This window comes from Canis lupus, chromosome 33 (genome assembly GCF_003254725.2).
Source record: "Canis lupus dingo isolate Sandy chromosome 33, ASM325472v2, whole genome shotgun sequence".
Classification (NCBI taxonomy): Eukaryota; Metazoa; Chordata; class Mammalia; order Carnivora; family Canidae; genus Canis; species Canis lupus.
In genome coordinates, this window is record NC_064275.1 from 1230303 (window position 1) to 1253339 (window position 23037).

At 38.6% G+C, this 23037-nt stretch overlaps 1 protein-coding gene, 1 long non-coding RNA gene and 1 other non-coding gene across 10 annotated transcripts in view; 2 read left to right on the forward strand and 1 right to left on the reverse strand.

The window, feature by feature from the left end:
- EPHA3 (EPH receptor A3) overlaps positions 1-20951 on the forward strand; it is a 350038-nt gene extending 329087 nt beyond the window's left edge. For 4 of the 6 annotated variants that reach the window (XM_049105248.1, XM_035709835.2, XM_049105249.1 and 1 more), the window contains one exon: positions 10645-11128. In XM_049105248.1, the coding sequence (XP_048961205.1) occupies positions 10645-11113 (469 nt within the window). In that variant the 3' untranslated portion in view covers positions 11114-11128. Of the gene's footprint in view, positions 1-10644; positions 11129-16783; positions 16955-20845 lie in introns of those variants that run through there. The other 2 variants (XM_035709836.2, XM_035709834.2) reach the window with 2 other exon arrangements.
- LOC118353177 (uncharacterized) overlaps positions 1-23037 on the reverse strand; it is a 75024-nt gene that overhangs the window by 25742 nt on the left and 26245 nt on the right. The window lies entirely within an intron of this gene.
- LOC112641678 (U4 spliceosomal RNA) lies at positions 14631-14767 on the forward strand. The gene has a single exon (XR_003124770.1). It is a non-coding gene; the product is annotated as a U4 spliceosomal RNA (small nuclear RNA).

Genomic DNA, 23037 nt, shown 5'->3' on the forward strand with positions numbered 1-23037 from the left:
TTAATAGATATATCATTTACAAATTATCATATATAATAAATGATATAATGATAATATAAATGATAAATGATATAATGATATAAATTATGTAAATGATATATATAATAAGGGGTTAATATCCAAATTATTTAATAACTCATACAACTCATTACCAAAAAACTCCAATAATCTGATTAAAACTGCAGTGGGCTGAATAGACATTTTTCTAAGGAAGACATAAATGGCTAACAGACACTTGGAAAGATGTTCAACGTCACTAATCATCAGTGCAAATCAAACCACAATGAGACATCACCTCACACCATTCAGAAGGCCTAGTATTAAAAAGACAAGAAATAACACGTTGGTGAGAATGTGAAGAAGAAGAAAGTCTCATGCACTGTTGGTGGGAATGTAAATTGGTGCAACCACTGTGGAAAACAGTATGGAGCTTTCTAAAAAAATTAAAAATAGAAATATCATAGGATCCAATAATTCCAATAGTGAGTATTTTTCCAAAGAAAATGAAAGGACTAATATGAAAAGACATATATACTCCAATGCTCATTACATCATTATTTACAACACCCAAGATATGGAAACAGCTCAAATGTCCATCAATAGATAAATGGATAAAGAAGATATAGTATGTAGACATAATGGAATATTGCTTAACCATAATAAAGAATGAGGTCTTACATTTATGACAACATGGATGGACTGACAGGGTATAATGCTAAGTGAAATAAGTCAGACAGAGAAAGACAAACACCCTAGGACTTCATGCATATGTAGAACCTAAAAAACAAAACAAATGAACAAACAAAAAAGAAAAACAGACTTCTAAATGCAGAGAACAAATTAGTGGTTGCTAGTGAGGAGGAATGAGATAAATGACATAGGTGAAGGGGATTAAGAGGAATAGACTTCAAATTATAAAATAAGTAAGTCATGGGGATAAAAAGTACAGCACAGGAATATAGTCAATAATTTTTTAATAACTTTGTAGGATGACAGATGGTAATTACACTTATTGTGGTGAGCATTGCATAATATATTAAGTTGTTGAATCACAATGCTGTACTCTTGAAACTAATATAACATGTCAAATTTTCTTCAATAACAAAAATGAAAAAAATCACATCATATTTAAAACCTGCAGTGCTATATATAGAAAAATAAAGCCTTGTAGCTTTGCTACATATATTGATTTTAGGTGAGAAAGAATGCATATATAATAATTTTTAAATGGACATATTTTTCAACAGGAATTAAGAATAAAGGTGACTTATTACCTATCCTACTAAACAGAGCTTTTTGAACTGGTCTGTCAGGAGTTTAAGGAGTTAATTGAAAATAGCACAGGATCCTCTTGGTTGGTTGTAATATTCTGGGTTATTTGTCATGTGGGAGAAATTCTAACTGTTCATTCTTTTTTCCAAAAATGGCATCTTCAGTTAATGTTTGTATTTTTCATACTTTTACATGTTGATAGAAGCATCAATGGTGTTAAAGTTTGTAAAAACATGACTGAATTTATAAACTCACACTTACGGTTTGTTTATGTGGCTTAAGATCACTGGATAGCTCAATGGAAACAAAAGCATCAAAGTAGCTGGAGTTGGCTAATAGTACTAAGGCAAGCCAAAAGTCCATGCATTTATGCAATAGAAACAAATAAGGTGGCTTTTTTTTGTATTTGTTTACTTCTTTGGAGAGACCCACTCTGTGTCAGGCATTCATCTGGGCCTTGGGTATGTTGGTGAAATAGAGAGGTGAAGAATGTAGTGAAGGTGACGCTGAAGTTCATGTTGAAGCTTGAAGGAGTTGTAGTCCTTTCTGACTCCAACAGTTCAAGAGCCGTGATAAATTGCTCTTCCCACCATCCATGCAGTCAGTAAACCCACATTTACTGAGTGAGCTGCACTTTTCTTAGTTTTCTTAATTCTGAACTACCCTTTGCCGTTAAGAGTGTATGTTTCTGGAGGATTGTCTATAATAATTTTTATTTGTATGTCCCAGGTGTTTTGAACACTAAAGGGCTTTTTGAAAGTGATCATTTTGCATGGATAAGTGAATAAACATGAATATCACCAGATATTATGTCACTGTGAGTACTTCCTGTTATGCTTGTTAAAAAATAACTATCGTGGAAAGAAGTCAGGGTTTAGGTTTAGGGTTAAACAGACCTGATGTCAAGACCCTTAGCTGTTTTTATCAGTTTTTCACCATGTCTATTAAAATAATTATATTAAGCTAATAGAGTTGGAAGGATAAAATGGAAAATCATACATAAAACATTAGTTTACCTACTCAAGTGGGTAAGTTCTTCTTCCCTACTTACTTATCTTGGTACAGCAAAACGCCTCGTTTTAGGATTTATGTTCATCAAAATTGAGCTTTAAAGGAAGTGTGCTTAAAAGGTAAATTTTGGGAAACCCTTTGGGAGCCATTTGACCTACTCCAGATAATAATTTTTTTACATTACAATTGATCAATACTTGTTTTCAAAATATAGAACAAGCTTTCTCCTACTTCCCATTGTTGAAAAAATGACTATTGTCTTTGACATTTGAGGTATGTAATAATAAAATTTATATAAGGTACAAGGCTTGCTTTAGTGAAACGGAATATTTTGACTTTCTATGGATGCTATTTTTCAGTCTCAAATAATAAAAACTTAATTTCCGTTTCTTGGCTTCAAATTATAAGCCATTATTTCCTAGTTTTCAGTGGACTACATACATTTAGAGTTCTGGAAATGTTGTTTCAAATGAGTAGATATTAAGTGTGGTAAATGGCTATTCTGTGAGCATAGTTTTTTACTATGTAGGACACGTAAATTATTAGATTTAGTCTGAAATGATTGAAAATGTTTCCAAAGTCTTTTAACAATTAAGAGAAAAATGCAAGGCTCTTAGAAGATCTGATTCATTCAGCAAATTTGTATTTTGATTAAAAGAACTATTTGATCCTACACAGTAAATGCGTGGAAAAAAGTTGGCCAGCTATTTGATTCAATGTGGTTGTTAAAGAAGAAAATATGGCTCTTGTGAGTGGTTTTAGTCTTGCGGAGCTTTGTGATTGTATTTGTTTACCCATGGTGGAAATCTCCTTATTAAATTGTGGGCAAGAGGCACTTTTATTGGTTTTCCTTACAGTAACTGCTTATTTCAGGAAACATTAGATTAAAATGCTAGATGCAGATCTCTGGAGTTGATCTTGTAACAGAGCTAAAGCACATTGACCTGATACTTAGACATTTGCAGGAGATGGACAATTTCCTAGAGATCTGGATGCAATTTCTTCTTTTAGTTCTAAAACAATGTTTAACAATGTTTTAACAATGTTTTCTATCCTTGGTAAGGATATGAGCATATACATCAAAATATTTGGTTTGATAAAGTCTCCTCTTCACTTTAGTTTTATGTATATGCATCAACTGAACTATAAAACGTGCCTTAAAAATAAAAAGCTCAGTCATGTACATGCAGATGAGCCATTCTTAATTGGTATGCTCTCATTAGCTATTATACTATCAACACCATTATTAACATGGTGCCGATCTTGTACTGTTTCCTCTTCTCCCCCGCTTGCTGTGTATTCTTGTTCTTGGGCCACTTGAGCCATACATCTTGTGTTCTAAACCATATGGAGCATGTTTTTGTATGAACTCTCATGATTGAGGACATCTGTCTGAGCCCCTCATTTGCCTTCAGGGGATCTTTGCATTTAATGATACAGCTAACAGCATGTTTTTTTATCATGAATTGGCCATATACAGCTTTACTGGGGATTCCACTGTTTTCATTCCTAAAAAAACACATAAGAGTCTATGTTTTATCTTTCTCTCCTTTCTTCTTTCTTGATTTTCTTCTCCTTTCCTTCCCTTTCTTCCTTAATTCTTTTAATACTTTCTGAGGGTCCACCTTGTGCAAGGCAGGACCTGTAATATTCCAAGTTGCAGGTTTTCAATACTATAAAGATTGTCTACAGTTTCTAAATGAAATTTGTTTCTCCATTCAATTGCTTGTTTGGGGTGTAACTTCAATGCCCCAAACTATGCGTGTTATTTTTCAATATATTTTATTATAAGTAATACGATTCAGATTACATGCTCTTAGATTTTTTCTGAGACATATTCTTAATGACTCTATCTGAAATGTCCATGAACCTCATAAGTTAACAACACAAAATGTCAATAGATAGTTCGAAACTGAAATTCCACTAATTCTTCCTACTTTAGAGATGTTCATCAGAATTTAGTCATAAGCATAAATGATATTTAACCAAAATGAAATTTTAATCTCTTTTTTGGGGATCCCTGGGTGACTCAGTGGTTTAGTGCCTGCCTTCAGCTCAGGGCGTGATCCTGGAGACCCGGGATCGAGTCCCGTGTCAGGCTCCCTGCATGGAGCCTGCTTCTCCCTCTGCCTGTGTCTCTGCCTCTCTCTCTCTCTCTCTCTCTGTGTGTTTCTCGTGAATAAATAAATAAAATCTTAAAAAAAAAAGAAATTTTAATCTCTTTTAAATGAGTAAGATAGGAAGATATAAATAGGAAGTGCAGTGATATAGCATCAAAGCTCTCATAAACGCTACAAACAGGTATAAAATATGCAAAATTATAAAAACAATTACATTTTTATATTGCTGCTAAGTTTTACTTTGTAATTTGTAAAACACCCACTTTCTTGCTTGATGCAAAAATAAACTTTATCAAAAATTCCCAAACAATGAAAAAAATCTAAGGTAATATAAATTACATTGTAGATTTTTAGTCTCAGTTTTTTTGTTTGTTTGTTTGTTTTTTTACCTCTCATGGGTAAATTATCACTGATCATATTTATTGCTAAATGCAGTGTTCAACTATGTTTACAAATAATTTAAAATTATACAGATAAATATATTTAATCAGTCTCAGTGAAAGCATATTGAAGCATATTTCTAGTGAAATAGAAATACTTCTATTTATTTAATGTCTTAGTGTTTATAGTCACTCTTTATAATGCATAATATTTGATGAACAGAAATATCATTGAATATTAATGGATGCACCCAAAACTGTGTGTGATACGAAGATAAGCAAGATGTAGTCTCTACTCTGGGGAAGGAGTCTACTTGTTATTACAGAATTTGAGAGGAAGCTATAATGACAATAATGATACATTTTGTCAAGGTTGTGATTCCTTTTTTTTTTTTTTTTTGAGATTTTATTTATTTATTTGAGAGAGAGAGAGTATGAGCAGGGGGAGAGGGGGACAAAGAGACAAGCAGACTCCTGCTGAGTGGGGAGCCTGAGGCAGCAGGGCTGGATCAGGACCCCAGGACCATGACCTGAACCAAAGGCAGACACTTAACCCACTGAGCCACCCAATGGGTATACTCTCAAGGGTATAATTCCTTAAATAGGGTGTGTGCAGAAAATGCTACATTTCTGTGCCAATCCATGGTGTAAAGAAATTGATATTCTCATAATGCAAATATAATGCCATATAATAACTTGTTTTTTATGTAATATTATTGAGATATAATTTACATACCATGAAATTCATTTATTTAAGTAAATGGCCTACTAATTTTTAGTAAAATTTTTCAATTGTGCTACCATCACCACTATCCAATTTTAGAACTCCCCAGAAATTTCCTTCACACCTTTTTGCAGTTCCATACTCCCAATCTCAGCCCAGGCAAGCAGTGATCGATTTTCTGTCTCTATATATTTTCCTTTTCTAGAAATGTCATAAAAATTTAGTAGTATCTAATGTAATCTATAACGTATATAGTGTTGTCAAAATTATTTTTCATGAGTCTTGGCTTCCTTTTTACTATGAAAACTATATTTCAGGTGGCATTTGGAAATGTAGAAGTTGTCTTTGATTAAAAAGTTGCCGGGTATCAACCCTAACCCTGTGAGCTTGCTCAAGAAAGCCATCAGCAATCTTTAGAGAAGACATATGTAGAAGTGTAGGTGTGAGGGAAATTTTGACTTTCTTTTTAAAACCCTGGATGTCCTGCTTTCCTCATAGTACACTATGCAGAAACAATGCCATGCAATGTGATTGCCAATTTTGAAGTTCTCAAATTTTAAAGAATGAAACTTTTATATATTTTGGTTTTAAGTTTTCTGATACAGGGAAGACATACTAATGTTTTATTGACTCCCTTGTGTGGAGCAGCACTCCACAGAAAATATTTCATTTAATCTTTTACCATAATTATGATGTAGATATTATTTCCTCCATTTTATAGATGTGGGAACCTTATGAAAGATCAGACATTTGCCTAGGGGCACAGCCAGTGACAACTGAGATTTAAAAGTATACCTAATTCTAATTTTATTTATTTATTTATTTATTTATTTATTTATTTATTTATTTATTTATTTTTATTTATGTAAGATTTTATTTATTTATTGATGAGAGACACAGAGAGAGAGGCAGAGACACAGGCAGAGGGAGAACCACGCTCCCTGTGGGGAGCCCGATGCGGGGCTTGATCCCAGGACTCCGGGGTCATGCCCTGAGCCAAAGGCAGATGCTCAACCGCTGAGCCTTCGTTCTCCAAAAATTGAAGTACTTTAATACTATAAACTCATTGGTATGATGGATATCCTTACTGTTGCTGTTTAATGGTTACCTTTCAACATCACTGATCATCAGGGAAACACAAATCAAAGACACAATGAGATATCACCCCACACCTGTCAGGATGGCTAAAATCAACAACACAAGAAACAACAGGTGTTGGTGAGGCTGAGGACAAAGGGGAACCATCTTACACTGTTGCTGGGAATGCAAACTGGGGCAGCCACCGTGGAAGGTCCTCAAAAAGTTAAAAATAGAGCTACCCTGTGATCTAGCAATTACACTGCTAGCTATTTACTCAAAGAATACAAAAGTATTAATTCAAAGGGATACATCCACCCCAATGCTTACAGCAGCATTATGTACAATAGCCATATATAGAAGCAGCCCAAGTGTCCAAGGACTGATGAATGGATAAAGAAGATGTGGTGTACACACACACAATGGAATAGTATGAAGCCATCTGCAAGAATGAAATCTTGGTATTTGCAAGGACATGGACAGAACTAGAGAGTTTTTCGCTAAGCAAAGTAAGGCAATCAGAGAAAGACAAATACCTTATGTGGAACTTAAGAAACAAAACAATCAAGCAAAGGTAAAAAAGAGAGAGAGGTAAACCAAGAAACACGTTCTTAACTACAGAGAACAAACTGACGGTTGCCAGAGGGGCAGGGGTGGAGGGATGGGTGAGACAGGTGAAGGGGATTAAGGAGGGCACTTGTGATGAGGACTGGGTGTTCTATAAAAGTGTTGAATGGCTATATTGTACACTTGAAACTAATATTAACTGTATGATAGTGAACTGGAATTTAAATAAATAAAAAAAGATTTAAAGCAATGCTCAGCACACAATATAGTTTCAATTATTTGTACTTAGCCGGTCAATGATGACAACAGTCATTAAATACCCATGTACCAAAAACAATGCTAGTGGCCTGGAATTAAAGAATAAGAAATGGAATAAACTTCCATGAAGTTTTCATCTGTTCTTAAAAGTCTTCCCTCTTAAATTGCAAGAAATTTCTACTTTAAAAGTTTTCAAATCTACAACACATCTAACCGTTGTTGCTGACCGATTTCTCTGCCTTCCCTAAAATGAAGTATATATCACTTTGCTATGCCAATTGATGTAACTTCTATTGGGCACGTGGAACATGTTCTTGCTGTTTTTCTTTTTTGTAAGACAGAAAAACTAATAGGAAAGTTAGCTTAACTAGACGACCCCATCCACTACCCAATTATTTAAATATTTTAAAAAGTAACTGCAATTATAATATATTCAAATGCAGCCTGAAAGTCTGTTGGGAAGTAATGCTTTTAGAACAAAGTTTCCAATCTGGTTTACTGGAAATTTTTAGCAACATGTAAAACCCTAATGTGTTTCCATCTGCAAGACTTTCACACACTTTTTATCAGGTACTAGAGAAACACTGAATGTTAATGCCATCAAATTTTGCTGAATTGGTGTACTATACAACTCCTTTCATATTAAAGATTTCACCCACTTAACTTCACCAGAAGCAGTGTTTTCACAATGCATGATAATGACAAAGGCAGAATGGTAAGAAGAGAGAAAAGTGCCATCAGGTTTGGAGTCAAAAAAAAAAAAAAAAAAAAGTATTTTTTTCTATCAATTATCTTTTCCATTTTAGTCAAGAAAAATGAATGTCTTTGCAAAATGCTTTTCAGAATTTACTTAAAGTCTTTATTTCTAACTTAAATCAGAAACCTCACTTGTGAAACTGTGTGTGTGTGTGTGTGTGTGTGTGTGTGATGGTGGAAAAGACATATATGATGTGTTTGATTTGTTATTCAAAAGTTTGCTGCCAAACATCTGCATCATTAATTGATGCCAGCAGTTGGATAAATGTATTAATAAATAATATTCATAAATTTTGCATCTGGGTGTTCTTGTAAAAGTGTCTTATTGTCTTCATTCTTTTCCTTTGTTTGTTAATAGGAATTTGCAATTGAGTCACGTGACCGTATCATTAATTCTATCATCCAAAACACTTATCAGGATATTGGAAATTGAAAAATGACAATATGCACAGATGTGATGCCAGAGAAGAAGGCATAAAACAAGGGGGGCGTTTCTAAACGCCTTCCAATAACAATGAAAAAACGGAAGTTATTTGTGATCTTAAAAGATGGTTAAGGAAAAAGTGAAACTTGAAACTAAGGAAACAAAAGTTTAGACAAGATAATCCCAACATCAGAGAGAGCATTTGTCATTGTCAGAACTCCAAAGAGCAATAAAGCTTTAATCCATTTCATGGACCCCCGGCCTCATGGTCTAGTAATTCTTATGTCACCAAACCATCATGATCTGTATGAAATTACAGTGTGTCACCACTTCCCATCTGCAATCTTAATGTTTCCGTCCTTTGATTGCATGACAAGGAAACTCTTGAACCAGAGCACTCCACTTCACAGGAGTTGGATAGAACCAGCTGCTCATAATTTTGGATTTTTATAAGGTCTTTTTAGTTCCTGAATCCCTGTCTGACCTTTGTCCATTTTCCGAATTCTTCTGGAAAAATGTTTGGCTGTCTTTTAGTATCTTAAGCATTTTATAAAATACTGAGAAAGATTTCCAAAGCTACTACCCATAGAATCACTGTCCTCTGCCATTGTTTCTTCAACTGCAAGACAGTTATGGAATCTGAGAAGTGCCCATTTTAAATTATATTCACTGGCTTCAAAACAAAACATTTTTTATTTGGCTTCCTTGTCCTCCCAAAGAGGAACATTACTGTCTAGAATTAACAATCACCAAAATTGACATCATAACAGATCATGTGTGTGTTTATAAATATTTTTTGTTGCAAAGCATCAAGAGGGATTGTTGACTGCTTTTGTTTGGCATGAACAAACTAAGGGGAGTTTAGAAATGTAATTGATGGAACAATAAATTTCAAATTATACATAAATCTTTAAAGTTCTTTGTGCCCACTATTTCTATTCCCTGGGAATACAAACTTCTGCAAAGCTGTGATAGCCTTAAGGATGGTCAAATACGTGGCACAATTTACTGTATAATTAAAAACAGAACTGATCTTGACAATTGTTTGTGATAAGAGTTGTACAGATTATGCTTCATCTAGTATCTTTGTGTGATATCTAGACATTTTTGTGAACTAAGTGCCTTAGAAATGAAATCAAGGTTATTAGGAAATTTCTACTTGAAAAGAAAAATTGAACTCTTAGCATCATGTATCTGCGCTGCTGGTAAATTTTACATGCCATTTTGTGATTTTGCTTTTCTGCTGCAAAAAATAGTAGTTACTGCACCAATTTTTGTTGCAGTTGATTTGTTTCCAAAGATCACAATGAATGTGCATTGCTAAAATGTATTCCTACAAATTATGTGTATTTAAATGAAAACAGAGGGCTCCTGGATTGGGGCGGGGGAAAGAAGCAGGTTTACACAAAGTGGTCTGCTTTGGAAAAAGCAGTAGTGGTATTGTGACTAAGTTTGGAAAATGTTATACGCTCTATGCCTGTTATTGGTGAACCTCTATGCTTTTCTTTGTTAAAGCCTCTAGAGAGTGCAGCGCCAAAACATCTGTTTAACTGTGCTTGTTCTACATCATTCAAATTTATTTGACCACAGAAAGCTTTTAACTAGGTATCTGTTTTGCAGAACATATGCTAGAAAATGCTGTTCCGTGTTGTACTGAATCACAACGTTTTGTGCTGACATGATGGTCAAAGGCTGACATGGTTTTTTAGATTTGTTTTGTGCGACTTTTTACGTCGGGAGATTTTGTAGCAAAATATAGAAGGTGCCCTGATTATCACTAGGCCTCTTATGTATTAGCGCTGTGTGCAGACGGCTGTCTTTCTGGGGTGCCGTGTGTGCCTCTTCCAGAGAGCTATTCAATCGGCAGGTTTTTGCCTATTTTTCCTTTAATCATATCCAGGTATAAAGGAGATTCAGATTTCTTAGAAGTAGCTTAATCCTTGAGGATAGAATTAAATACATACATTTCCAGGATTCAGCTGGCATACAACACATTTTTTATTTCACCATCTCTAAATCGACCTAGTGTTAAATGTGCCCATTTATGGTCTTCAGGTGTTCCCACAGGGCCTCCTCTGGAAGAACGTGGATGATCTCAGACTTGGTTGCTCTCAAGAGACGCTTCATAGCTTCCTCCTGGCTTCCCAGGTATGGAGCCACCCTGCCAACAACCTGGAACAAACGTAAGGTCTCAGCTGATGGAAATGTAAAATTATTCAAAATAATTGAAAATAACTCTCTTCGGGTAGAGGGGTACTCAGTTTTCCTCGGAGCGAGTCACCGTATTCCGAAATACCGCCCCGAGGCGGTCGGGCCAGGGCGGCCCAGCGGAACCTGCTCAAAGGCTCGGGGACACGCAGCACCCAGCCCGGCGCAGTGTGACCTCTGGCCCCCTCTCGCCCCCCCCGACCTCCCTCCGACCTCCCTCCGACCCCCTCTGACCTCCTCCAACCCCCTCTGTCCCCTTCCGCCCCTCCGACCCCCGTGGCAGGGACACTCGCCCCCCAACCTGCACGGTCCCTAGTGGGTCCAACGGGCGCGGAGGGCTCGGTCCCCAGCAGGCCGCGCCGACCTTGGGCGCCCAACCGTGGGTGGCGGTGGGGACCTGGCCCAGGCCGCGGGGCGCCGTGGGGCGGGAGGAGCGCGGGCCCCGCGGGGATGCGAGGGAGGCGGCGACCGGGACCGACGCCCGGGGGGCGCCTGACCCCAGGGCTCGGCAGTGAGCGCAGGCGGCGCGGGAGCTGCCTCTCTAAGCGACAGGTGACTGTGGCCCTATAACATTGAAACATGTGTCATCTGGTCACAGCGTCCCGGGGCGGCGAGGCGCGGTGGGGCGCTGGGGCAGGGGCCACGTGGAGCGCGCGCTAGGAGGCCGGGGCACCCCTCGCCGCGCCCGCCCCGCCCCTCGCCGCGCCCCGCCCCGCCCCTCGCCGCGCCCCGCCCCGCCCCGCCCCTCGCCGCGCCCGCCCCGCCCCGCCCCGCCCCTCGCCGCGCCCCGCACCACCCCTCGCCGCGCCCCGCCCCTCCCCTCGCCCGCCCCGCCCCTCGCCGCGCCCGCCCCGCCCCTCGCCCACCCCGCCCCGCCCCGCCCCTCGCCCACCCCGCCCCGCCCCGCCCCTCGCCGCGCCCGCCCCGCCCCTCGCCGCGCCCGCCCCGCCCCTCGCCGCGCCCGCCCCGCCCCTCGCCGCGCCCGCCCCGCCCCTCGCCGCGCCCCGCCCCGCCCCTCGCCGCGCCCCGCCCCGCCCCGCCCCGCCCACGGCGGCCGCCGTCTGCTCTGCGCGCTGTGCGGCGCCCTCGGGCCGCGGCCCGCCTGCTGCGAGCTCCGGAGAATGTGACTCAGGACCGAGGAAAATCTGTCCTCGTGACAGGAAGAGAGAAAGCATCTAATGGCGGATTTGGTTCCACGTGCAGAATCTCTCAAAAATCCTTCGGCCTCGCGCCGCGTGTGACGGCCGCCGCTTTCCTGGGCGCCGCCCTCGGGGCCTCGGGGCCGCCGCCAGCGTCCGTTCGCGGACTCCCTGGGCCGCGCGAGCCGCGCCTCGATGGACGGTTCTGCCGGGGAGCGGGGCCTGCGGGCGGGGCCGAAACTTGATTTTCAAGCAGCACCACGCCAGACGCCAGTCAGTCCGATCAGAGCTCGTGGAAGGACAGACTGGAAGCCGCGCGTGGGTATCGGGTGCTTCCCCCACCGCTGTTACCTCACCTCGGGAGACGTAACTGATTCCAGTCATCTTCGAGCAAAACTGCAGGATGAGATATTTATCACTTCGTTTCAAAACAAAATCAACCTTTTGAGAATCTTTAAAGTCTATCAAATATAATGCACGTGTGAAAGAAAGAACATCTCTCAGGCCTGAAAGACTGAAAATAGCATCGGGTACAACATTCTTAAAGCACCTTCTAGGCCACCACCTTCACTCATTCCTACCAGAAATAAATATTTCTTGGGTTTCTGGTGCTAGAACCTCAGATCCGAGAAGCACTTGATAAAAAACTGTGCAGACCTTGTGTCTGGGGAGTTTCACATGTCAGATCTGAGCGCTGAAAACTCAAGTGACATCTCGATTACCTAGAGAATTACCTCGGAGGCCTGAGAAATAAGTCCTCGGTAGCGGAGCTTTGTTTTGCCAAGACATAAAATGAAGAGGGCGTACCGAGGGCAACGCATAACGTCGGCGTGTGTCTGAGGTTGAAATGATATTTGATCAAAATGCTCCGAGTCTAGAAGTATGCTTTCATAGCCTCACAAGTTTTTATCGCTTAAAAGAGGCGCAGTCATTCCTTAGAGTTTGTAGACACACACCAACAGAACGTATTTTTCTCCTAGCATGGACTACGTAAAATTAGGTAAATGTTGGTTTCTGTGTGTGTTTCTTCCTTCTACCCTGCAGCTGTTCCTAGGACGAGGCTGCCTCTGAAATGGAAATATGGATGCCTACCAAAAGCTGTGCTACATGCTGCTGTTGGTTGATGTGTCCCAGAAGATGTTCTGAAAGAGGGTTCTCAAGCCCCCAAATTCTTATTTTGGTAAATTCTTTCATCCGTTATATTTTTGCAGTTGAAAACAGAAGAGTTTGTTGCTCGTCTAATCCAAGATGATGCATTACACTGAACTGGAGAAATCTGCACAATGACAGGGATACAATGAAAGAACAGACTTCCATTTAATAACTGAGTGATACCACATGTAGAATCCTGAATGTTTACAAAACTGTGTGGGTGGGTTTGTGGAGTCAGGCTTTTCCCTGGATTTGGAGACCTGTTTACAGCTGCACTCAAGTAGAAAGGGAAATATCACTGGGCTTGATCAAAATCTCATTTGGGAAAGGATGACCAATTTGGATGGACTTTTAATCTTCAATTTAAAAACAGTATTAGCATAAAGTTTATTTTTCCTGTTTCTTCATTGAAAGTTGGATTAATTATTGTGTTGCCATTTTGTACTGCAGCTCTATGTTCTTTGAATAAACATGCATTTTATTATATTTTAATATATTAAGGGATTTATGTTGAGTTTTGAAGAATATAAGAGAAGAATTAAGCAAGAAAAACAATGATCAAGTTATCTTGGAAAACATAAAATGGTCATACAACTCATATCGCATAGGTGATAACCAATGAATTTAACTTTAATTCTCCTTAGGCCTCAAGCACATGCTCCCTGATCGAAAGGAGCTGGAGTTGGACATCTGGTTCATCCCTACCAACCTCAGAAGAGGGGTCTCATAAAATTGCTTGGGGAGGCTGTATGACAGGATCTTCATGCTGGCTCAGGAGGTGTTTGCCAGTTGATTTTTAAATATGAAATACTGTAAAGGAAATTGTTAGAAATGACCATGAATTTATAGTGTATACTATTACATAATCACATAGTCCTCATACTTGTTTTTATGGGCCTCAAACTTATGAGAATATTTTTAAGGACTTCCAAAGAAGAGGATTCCAGCTTCCATAAGCAATTTATTTTACCCTGCAACCATGCTCAAGTACACGATCGTCTTTAAAGACTGCTGTCCAGTCTGCCATGTTGATTGTAATAACTCCTAGAGATGTAATCTGAGTGATGATAGGGAATCATTTATCCATACCTCTGTAAATATTGATAACTTTGCACATTATTTTGATGTCTTATTTACTTTCAGCTACCCAAGCTAAATCATGTTTGTCACTTTAGAATCTTAGTTTAAAACTTTTTTTCAATTAAAAGTCTAATAATGAATACACTCTTTCTAATACAAAATTTAAAACTGTCCGTGTAAAGTTGATATCTGCTTTCATCATCACTCCCAATCTCCTCAAAGCAGCTGACTGTTACTGGTTTGGTCTGTAATCTTGTAGGGCAACAAAATGGCATTGTCAACCAACCTACTGGAGGTACAAAAATGCAAATTTTATTCATGTAGTCTTCTCCTACGAGTATTGATCAACATCTTGTCATAATCCTAATTTTTGTAATCTCCACTCACCTATATTAGGGTCTTAGAAAAATGCCATAATATTAAACTAAGAGATCTACATTATGCTTTTTAAATGTATGTATCAGCTTTGCACAGTGACAGCATGATAGCCAACGAGGTTTATCTGAGACACGATTATTGCTGATTGAAAACTTTTAAAAATACTTATCTGCATTTACGGGTTAATGTTGAGTCATTAATTTTGAGTTTAATATCATTTCCCTTAGAGATCCCTTTCCACTGTTCTAGCATTATCACACAGGACATGAAAAAAGAGATGACTAACTTAGCAACTTATCCTTTCTCTTCTACGCTTTTTGTTAAATTCTGAGATAAATTTCATTCCTGTATGTGCTTAGTTTCCATTGCACTGACAAGATCACTTATACTTAAGATATATGAATTAGATAGCTAGTTTATATAAAGTACATTCTTTAAAAGAGAAGATAAACAGAAATAAGGCTCACAGTAGGGAATTACTAACTATACTGTCAAATCACTTTCTTCTCTTCTGGAAAAGGAAACACAAGAACATTCATTTAATACTTACCTCCTGAAAAAATTCACAAACTTAGTAAAATGTTTATTCAAGATCTTTTATTATCTTTTATTAAATAGTGGCTTATTTTAACTACTATATCTGTCCTCAGTTCGACTACCATGCAAGGAACTCTCAAAGAGGCTTCCATTTTATCCCAGTGGGATATAGAAGAGATTCTTGCTGTCCACTCCAAAAAAGATTATAAGGGAAAGAGAATTAAACTAGGAGTCCAAACACCTGATTATCAGACTCTTTATCATAAATGTTGTGAGACTTTGGGCAGGCTGCATTTTAATCTCTGTGAATATTGCTTCTATGTAAAGTGAGGGGGGTTGAAATAGATATCTCCAAGGTTCACTCATATCTAGAATTCTATGATATTATGCTGATTAGAAACATAGTACTTAAGTGTTCCTTGATAGCTTAAAACTGGAAGTTTTACTTTCATCCTAGAAACACTTTTGATGTTGAAATTAGCTGATTTATTTTGAAAGAGCTTAGCTTTGATCTAATGCATAGATTCAGAACACCATGATGTGCTTTAAACACAATTTAAACATAAAGTGACAGTCAGAAGAGAGAATTACTGTTAGGTCCAGTTTGTTAAAAAGAGCTTATATTGCAATTTATTCTTAATTACCCTGAAGTTCAAGTAAAATCCTCATAAAATATGGATTACTGTTTGCTTGTTTGTTTGCTTGCTTTATTTGAAAGAGACTTTACATAGAATTTCAGCTAATAATTATAATAGAGTACAAGTAAAACTTCAAGCTTTAATTTATCACAAATATGTGCTTTGAAATATTGATTGTAACAACTCATTAAACATATTTAAATGATTTAAAACTAAGTTTCAAAATTTTGGTTTGTTATAATTATGACTGGATAAAAAATAATCTGAAAGAAGTTTTCTTTAAAATTGTGATAAAAAAATAAAATAAAATTGTGATGGAAATCAGTATAAATGCAAACAAAGGTCACTGACAAAAATTGGACTCATTTTCATTATAGATTACATTTATACATTTTATCTGCATCGTGGTGATAAACTTCCCATTGATTTGTATTTTATTTATTTATTTTTAAAGCTTTTATTTGCTTATTTGAGAGAGACAGCAGAGCAAGAACAAGCAAGAGAGAAAGCACACAGTGGTGAGGAGGAACAAGCAGTAGAGGGGTCAGCAGACTCCCTCCTCAGCAGAGAGCCCAATGCAAGGCTAGATCCCAGGATGTTGTATACAAATTATTTATAGCTCATACCTAACTGTAGTCAAACTAAAGAAAAAAAGGAACATGCCCCAAAACTGCTTAAAAACATTGATTCTAAATTTTAGAATTAAAAAAAACAAAAAAAAAAAAACTGTTTAAAATCTTGCTTCCAAGACCCAGATCAGATACGTTCAATATAAGGTCTATGTAAAGGTTTAAAAAATGAAATGCAAGAAGCAAATATTAATAAACTTAACAAAGATTAAAAGTGAAATATACGTATATTACCAGCTTTCTGAGTTTTACTTTGATCTAGTTTAGGGCCTTTAAAGAAGAATTCATTAAAATATTTATTGAATAAATTGAGGATAGTATCCTCTTTTCTCTATTTTTTCTCTCTTCATTTATTGTTTTCTTCATTAACAATAGAGAATATTTTAAGAAATTGTTGTGACAAGGAATATATAACTGTTTTTCTGCCTCCAAGGTGCTTAAGCTTCACTTGGAAACTCAATGCTTCCTCAATGGAGGAGGAAGATGAAAGAGAAGAAATAAAAACAAGAGGATAAGAAGAAGGAGAAGGAGGAAGAAGAAGAGAAAGAGAACAGGAGAAGAAGAAGAAAGAGGAGGAGAGGGTGGTAGAAGAAGAGGAGACAAGGTGAAGGAGGAGGAGAAGAGGGAGAAGAAGGAGGAGGAGGAGGAGAAGAAGAGGAAGAAGAACTAGAAGAATAAGAAGAAGGGGAAGGGGAAGAAGAAAAAGAAGAAAAAGGATGGGTGGAGGAGGGAAGAGGGAAGAGGGGAAGGAGAAAGGGGAGGGGAAGAAGGAGGAGAAAAAGAATGATATTAATTAGTGGTAAGTGACAAATTGAATTTCTCTATTTTAAAGCCAGAGAATTAAGATGAGTGAAGACTCATTTCTGCTGGATTTTAAAGAAGGTAAAAAGGAATTTAAATTGCCCTTTAAGACTAGTGTATGAAAAGACATGAAAAGGAATTATACACGTTACTCTTGTGGCAAAGGCTTCAGATATGAATATAGATACAGTTATGCAAATAGCATGGTCAGATACAAATGAGTAAATCATAGATCTTTTTTGTAAGTAGAAAAATATAAAATTTTGAGACAATACATTTTTAGATTAAAAAAATAAATAGGATTAGAACAATTTTCTTGAATATGGTTGCACATAACTTTAATAAAATAAAGATAAAAGAAACAAATTCACAAATTTGAATAAATTCAATCTTATTTTACATAATAGGAATGGTGAAACTTTTGACAAATTTTTTGCAAAAAGTGATTGGAGCAAACTAATACTTTGGAAAGCAATAGTATCTAGGGGCAACTATTCAAGGGGGCAAGAAGATAGCTAAGGAGAATATTAAATTAGCCATATAACAAGGATAGCTTGGACTGGAAGGTGTTAATAACAGTGGGAATGGAAAGAAGAGGAAAAATGAAGGTGACATGAAGTGGAAGAATTTACTGAATGCAATAATTAAGTAGATTCGAAAAAGTGTCAGGAAGGATTACAAGAATGTGAGTGTGAAAACTTGGAAAATGTTGGCTAGTCTAAAAGAAAATGAAGCTGTTTGGAGGAGAACCAGGTCTAGGAAAATCTTGATGTATTCGATCAACATGAGTTTGAGACAGTGATCACACATTCCATTGAAAACATTTTTATAGGGTTGAACCAGTTTCGGTAAACTTAGAAATCATTTTACTGGAATTTATGACTAAAGTCATTAGAAGATATGAAATGTCCAAGCAAGAAAATAAATGAAGAGCAGAGAGATAAAAAATATGAATCATGTGGCACATTTCAAACAATCACTGAAGAGTAACTAAGGAAACAGAAGCAGTACATAGAGACTAAGGAAAAGAAATAGAACCCTCTGATGACTGTGAAATCATAGTTTTAAGCAGAAGATGTTCAAAGTGTCACACGGCTTGGAAAAAATTAGTAGGAATGATCACAAATAAGAGCTATGAGATTTACACTGGTTAATTTCAACTAAGGCACTTGGGAGAGGTCAAAAAGTACAACACTGAATTAAGCCATGTCATTATTACATGGAGGCATAAGAGTGGGGTGTTTGCCAGTTGTATGGTAGAAGAGAAGCTCAACGCAGAAATGGACCCTCAACTTACTGGTCAACTCATCTTCAACAAAGCAGGAAAGAAGATCCGATGGGAAAAAAGATAGTCTCTTCAACAAATGGTGTTGGGAAAACTGGATGGCCACATGAGGAAGGATGAAGCTAGACCATTCTCTTACACCATACACAAAGATAAACTCAAAATGGATGACGAATCTAAATGCAAGCAGAAATCCACCAAAATCCCAGAGGAGAATACAACAGCAACCCCTTTGATTTCAGCCACAGCAATTTCTTGCTCGATACATCTCCAAAGGCAAGGGAAGAAAAGCAAAAATGAACTACTGGGACTTCATCAAGATAAAAAGCTTCTGCACAGCAAAGGAAAGTGGAAAAAACTAAAAGGCAACCTATGGAATGGGAGAAGATATTTGCAAATGACATATCAGATAAAGGGCTAGTATCCAAGATCTATAAAGAACTTAATCAAACTCAACACCCAAAAAAAATAAATAATCCAGTCAAGAAATGGGCAGAAGACATCAACAGACATTTCTCCACAGAAGACATCCAGATGGCCAACAGACACATGAGAAAAATGCTCCGCATCACTGGCCATCAGGGAAATACAAATCAAAACCACCATGAGATCCCACCTCACACCAGTGAAAATGGTGAAAATTAACAAGACAGGAAACAACAAATGTTGTAGAGGATGTGGAGAAAGGGGAACACTCTTGCACTGTTGGTGGGCGATTATTTAAAAATAGACTTTCAAATGATGTGTTACATTATGCATTTCAACACTGTCACCTATTATCCTTTAGGAAAATTAGGGGGAAAAATATAGTCTTCTTAAACACTATTAGCTTTTTTCTTCTCCAGCCAGAAGTTTCAAAGGAATGATAATAAAGAAGGAAAGAGGTGCCCAAATGTATTATTTTATGGTAGATCGCACAATAGCGAAATCAAGGCCACAAAGCAAATCAATTACATACTGAACAATTTTATTGACTCTATTTTAGATTCTAGACCAAACTTGATGCAAAGTGAAAAAAAAGTCATATATATTAAAGACTGTGTAAATAGAAAGGGAAATAAAATAAATGCTGCAAATGAGTTAAAACCTAAAATACATTAAATTATGATGAAAATTATTGTGGAACACAGAATCAAAAATATGTAAGATAGAATTCTGAATATAATAGACTTCCCACACCACTCATTATTTTTCAAGTCAATTTATGCCATCCACTCAAAACTGCTCATGCAATGAACAATTAAGTACAAATGTTTTATTTATATATTAGTTTAAAATTATGTTTTTAAGAGATTACAAATAAGGTCACCTGCATCCTATATTATTTTAACATCATATAAGATGGCTGCTGAAAAATATTTATACAGCTTGGTATTGAAGAAAAAAAAGTGGAAGCTACTTTCAATTGCACAAAAGGAACATTACCAGCACTTATCACTTACTGTAGTAATAGAAGCCCAGTATTTAATTTTTGACCTCAAAATAGAAGAATAGAATTTCTTAGAAATTTGAATCCAGGAAATATCCTTGTAGATTTTAAGATGAATTGACCTTGTTTAAATAACTGCTAGATCATTTTGATAGGAATAGTTCATTTCTTTTACAATCTTTCCTATTGTTCTTTTCTTTTCTCCTTTACCTGTTTTCCTTCTATCTACAATAGTTGGATTTCATACAGCCCTCAGTTTCCTGTATCTTGAGCAATGAATTATGGATGTTGAAGCAGATCTAAAGCAACAGATAGAATTGTAGCGTAGAGAGGCAAGAGGTTTGATGATCTAAAGATGTTAACACATTTAAGCTTAGTACTGCCCATGGTCCCTCTTCAGAAAGCAAGAACGAGGCACCTAAAGTTCACGATACTGAGAGTAATTCTGGAAATACATTGTAAAAAAGGGGGGGGGGAAAGACAAGACAAAAAATGCTTAGGAAGTTATAGCAAGAAGATAAAATAATAAAGAAGAACTACTCTAGGTTCTGTTATCCATCGCTGATGCCAAAACGATATAACCCATGAAAGGCCATTATCAACATATGCTAATGTGTAGACTGATGCTAATTAGACAGGTTTTACCCCACACCTAAGTCAGGCTCCTGCAGTTATTGCGGGTCATAAACATGAGGGGTCACTGATTTAATGACAGACAGAATTTCCTGCTGAGCCAGGAAGAAAATAATGGTTTAGATATTAAGGTGTAAAGTGTTAACCAGGAGATGTATTGCAAACAGCTAACAATTCTTTGGGGGGAAGGGCATGCCTCCATTCAGTTTAAAGCTATAGAAAGCAGCGATACTCGTTATAGCTTCATTTGATTATTTGTTAAACAACAGGAACTCTTGAACTTTTCTTCGGGTGGAATAGATTCATCTTCTCTCTTTTCCTTTTTTTCTTTTTCTTTTTTGGCTGAGATGACCACTCCCATGTGCAAGGATTACACATCAGAATACTCGGCTCAACTCTTTCTGCAAACTGACTCAGGTAGAAGGAGGAGATGTGTGTGCGTGCATGTATGTATGTTAAAAAGGAGGATTATAAATAAAACCATTTTATGAAGATGGAGAAAATCTCAAGTTTTCTCGCCGTTCTTCAAAAGACAGATTGTTCATTTCCCCATTAGCCATGATTCGATTGCATTTCACCACAGGATCCCTACGTCTGCATTCTTGAGTTGGCTCCTTTGAGACAACATAAAAGGGAGATTTTACAACAGGACTGTAAACCACAAGGCCCCATAGGTATTTTACATCACTATACCTATACCTACATATGTATTTTCAGTATGATTTTTTTTCCACGAAAAAAAAATATTTTTTAGTTTTCATTTTCCTTTACATTGAATATATATCCCCTACTTAGAAAAGTAGATCTGAAGAAATAAGAAATGAAAAGACAAGTGTGGGGCAAAGAGCTAATACACACGCGGTGGAGATTGCTGTGCCTAAACTGTAACTGGAACATTTTCCCCTGGATGATAAGGTTCAGGCGGAAACTCACAGAACAGTCTGTGACTGTTCTGTCTTTATTCAATTTACAGTACTGATTCCCAGAAATGGGGCTTCATTTTATCTCTTGTGTAAAATTCTATGAATTATTCCAGGAGACTTAGGCTCAGAAAAAAATTAACTAATTTACTTAAGGTCAGAAGGTTAATTAATGTGAAGCAGGAAACCAAATTTCTAGGTCTTCTTGTTTGTTCCTCTCCATTCCCCCTCCCATGGTCTGGGAACGTTGCATTTACAAAGAAAATGAGCAGAAGCAAGTGTGCAGCCAGGTGAGAGAAGCACAAAGTGGGATCCTTACTTATCTGATCCCTGGGTGGCGCAGCGGTTTGGCGCCTGCCTTTGGCCTAGGGCGCGATCCTGGAGACCCAGGATCAAATCCCACATTGGGCTCCCGGTGCATGGAGCCTGCTTCTCCCTCTGCCTGTGTCTCTGCCTTTCTCTCTCTCTCTCTGTGACTATCATAAATAAATAAAAATTAAAAAAAAAAAAAAGCTGCCTTCGGAAGGAATGGAGAATGGAGACACCCATCCCAGATTGCAACTAAGGTGACCTTGAATTCTCCCTTTAACACTGGCGCTCCCCCCCCCCCCCCCCCCCGTCCTGTGTTTATGACTCGTTTCCCATGGCGGGAAGTAGCAACTGGTGCATCGCAGACACTCAGTGAATCTTCACAGAACCAGTAAGTGGTATCTTGTGTCTGCAGAGCTCAGATAGCGCCTCGCTGGGGGCCCAGCCATCCCGCAGCCAGCCTGCAGCCAGCCTGCAACCAGCCCCCAGCGGCCCGCAGCCAGCCCCCAGCCAGCCCCTAGCCAGCCTGGGGGCCGAGGCTCGCGGCCCATTCGCTGCTGTGGCCACACTCGGTCGGGACCTGGAACCCGCCTCCCGGGGGCCTGGTCCCCAGCCTCGCTCCTGCGTCAAACATGCTGGGCACACGGGAAGTGCGAAGGTGCACACCCGAGGCTTTTTCTGGCTGGGATACAATCATACCCTTGCCTTAAAGATGAACGGGTTTGGCTGCTGCAGAACGATGCCCACCTGTCTGTCCTCTCACACTAGGCAAATTCTGAGTAAGTGCAACGCCTCAAACAATTGCTAGGTGGTCGGTCATCTATTTCCTTTGAACCTGTCGTCTGTTTCCCTCACATATGTCTCCACAATTTCCCTTTATATCTTGCGGCCCACAAGCCACTGTAAGGCCTCTCTTGTTCTCTCATGTAGTTTGACACACTCTTTGCTCTCATTATGCTTGTTATTTCAAGTAGAACGTGTGTGCTATTGCTGAAAGTAAAATAGACTCTTGGTAAAAGTATTTCAGAAGTTTTGAGTTGACGACAAAACGTGTGGTGAGTTGGTTTTGATGGGTCAGTATTGGATAGAGGCAGGCATGTGCGGTTGTCCTGCTGCGGGACCGGGACTCACACCTGTGCACCTAGATGTCTGCTGGGGTGCAGGTGAAGGTCGGGGCGGGGTGAGTGCTGTGCGTTCCCTGGGGGCCGGCCCCCCAGCAAGGCTGGTCACTCACACGGCTGCTCCTCGCAGACTGGTGTCCGTCACCCTCACCTCCTCCTGCCTGGCAAGTCAGGCCAGATTCAGAACCT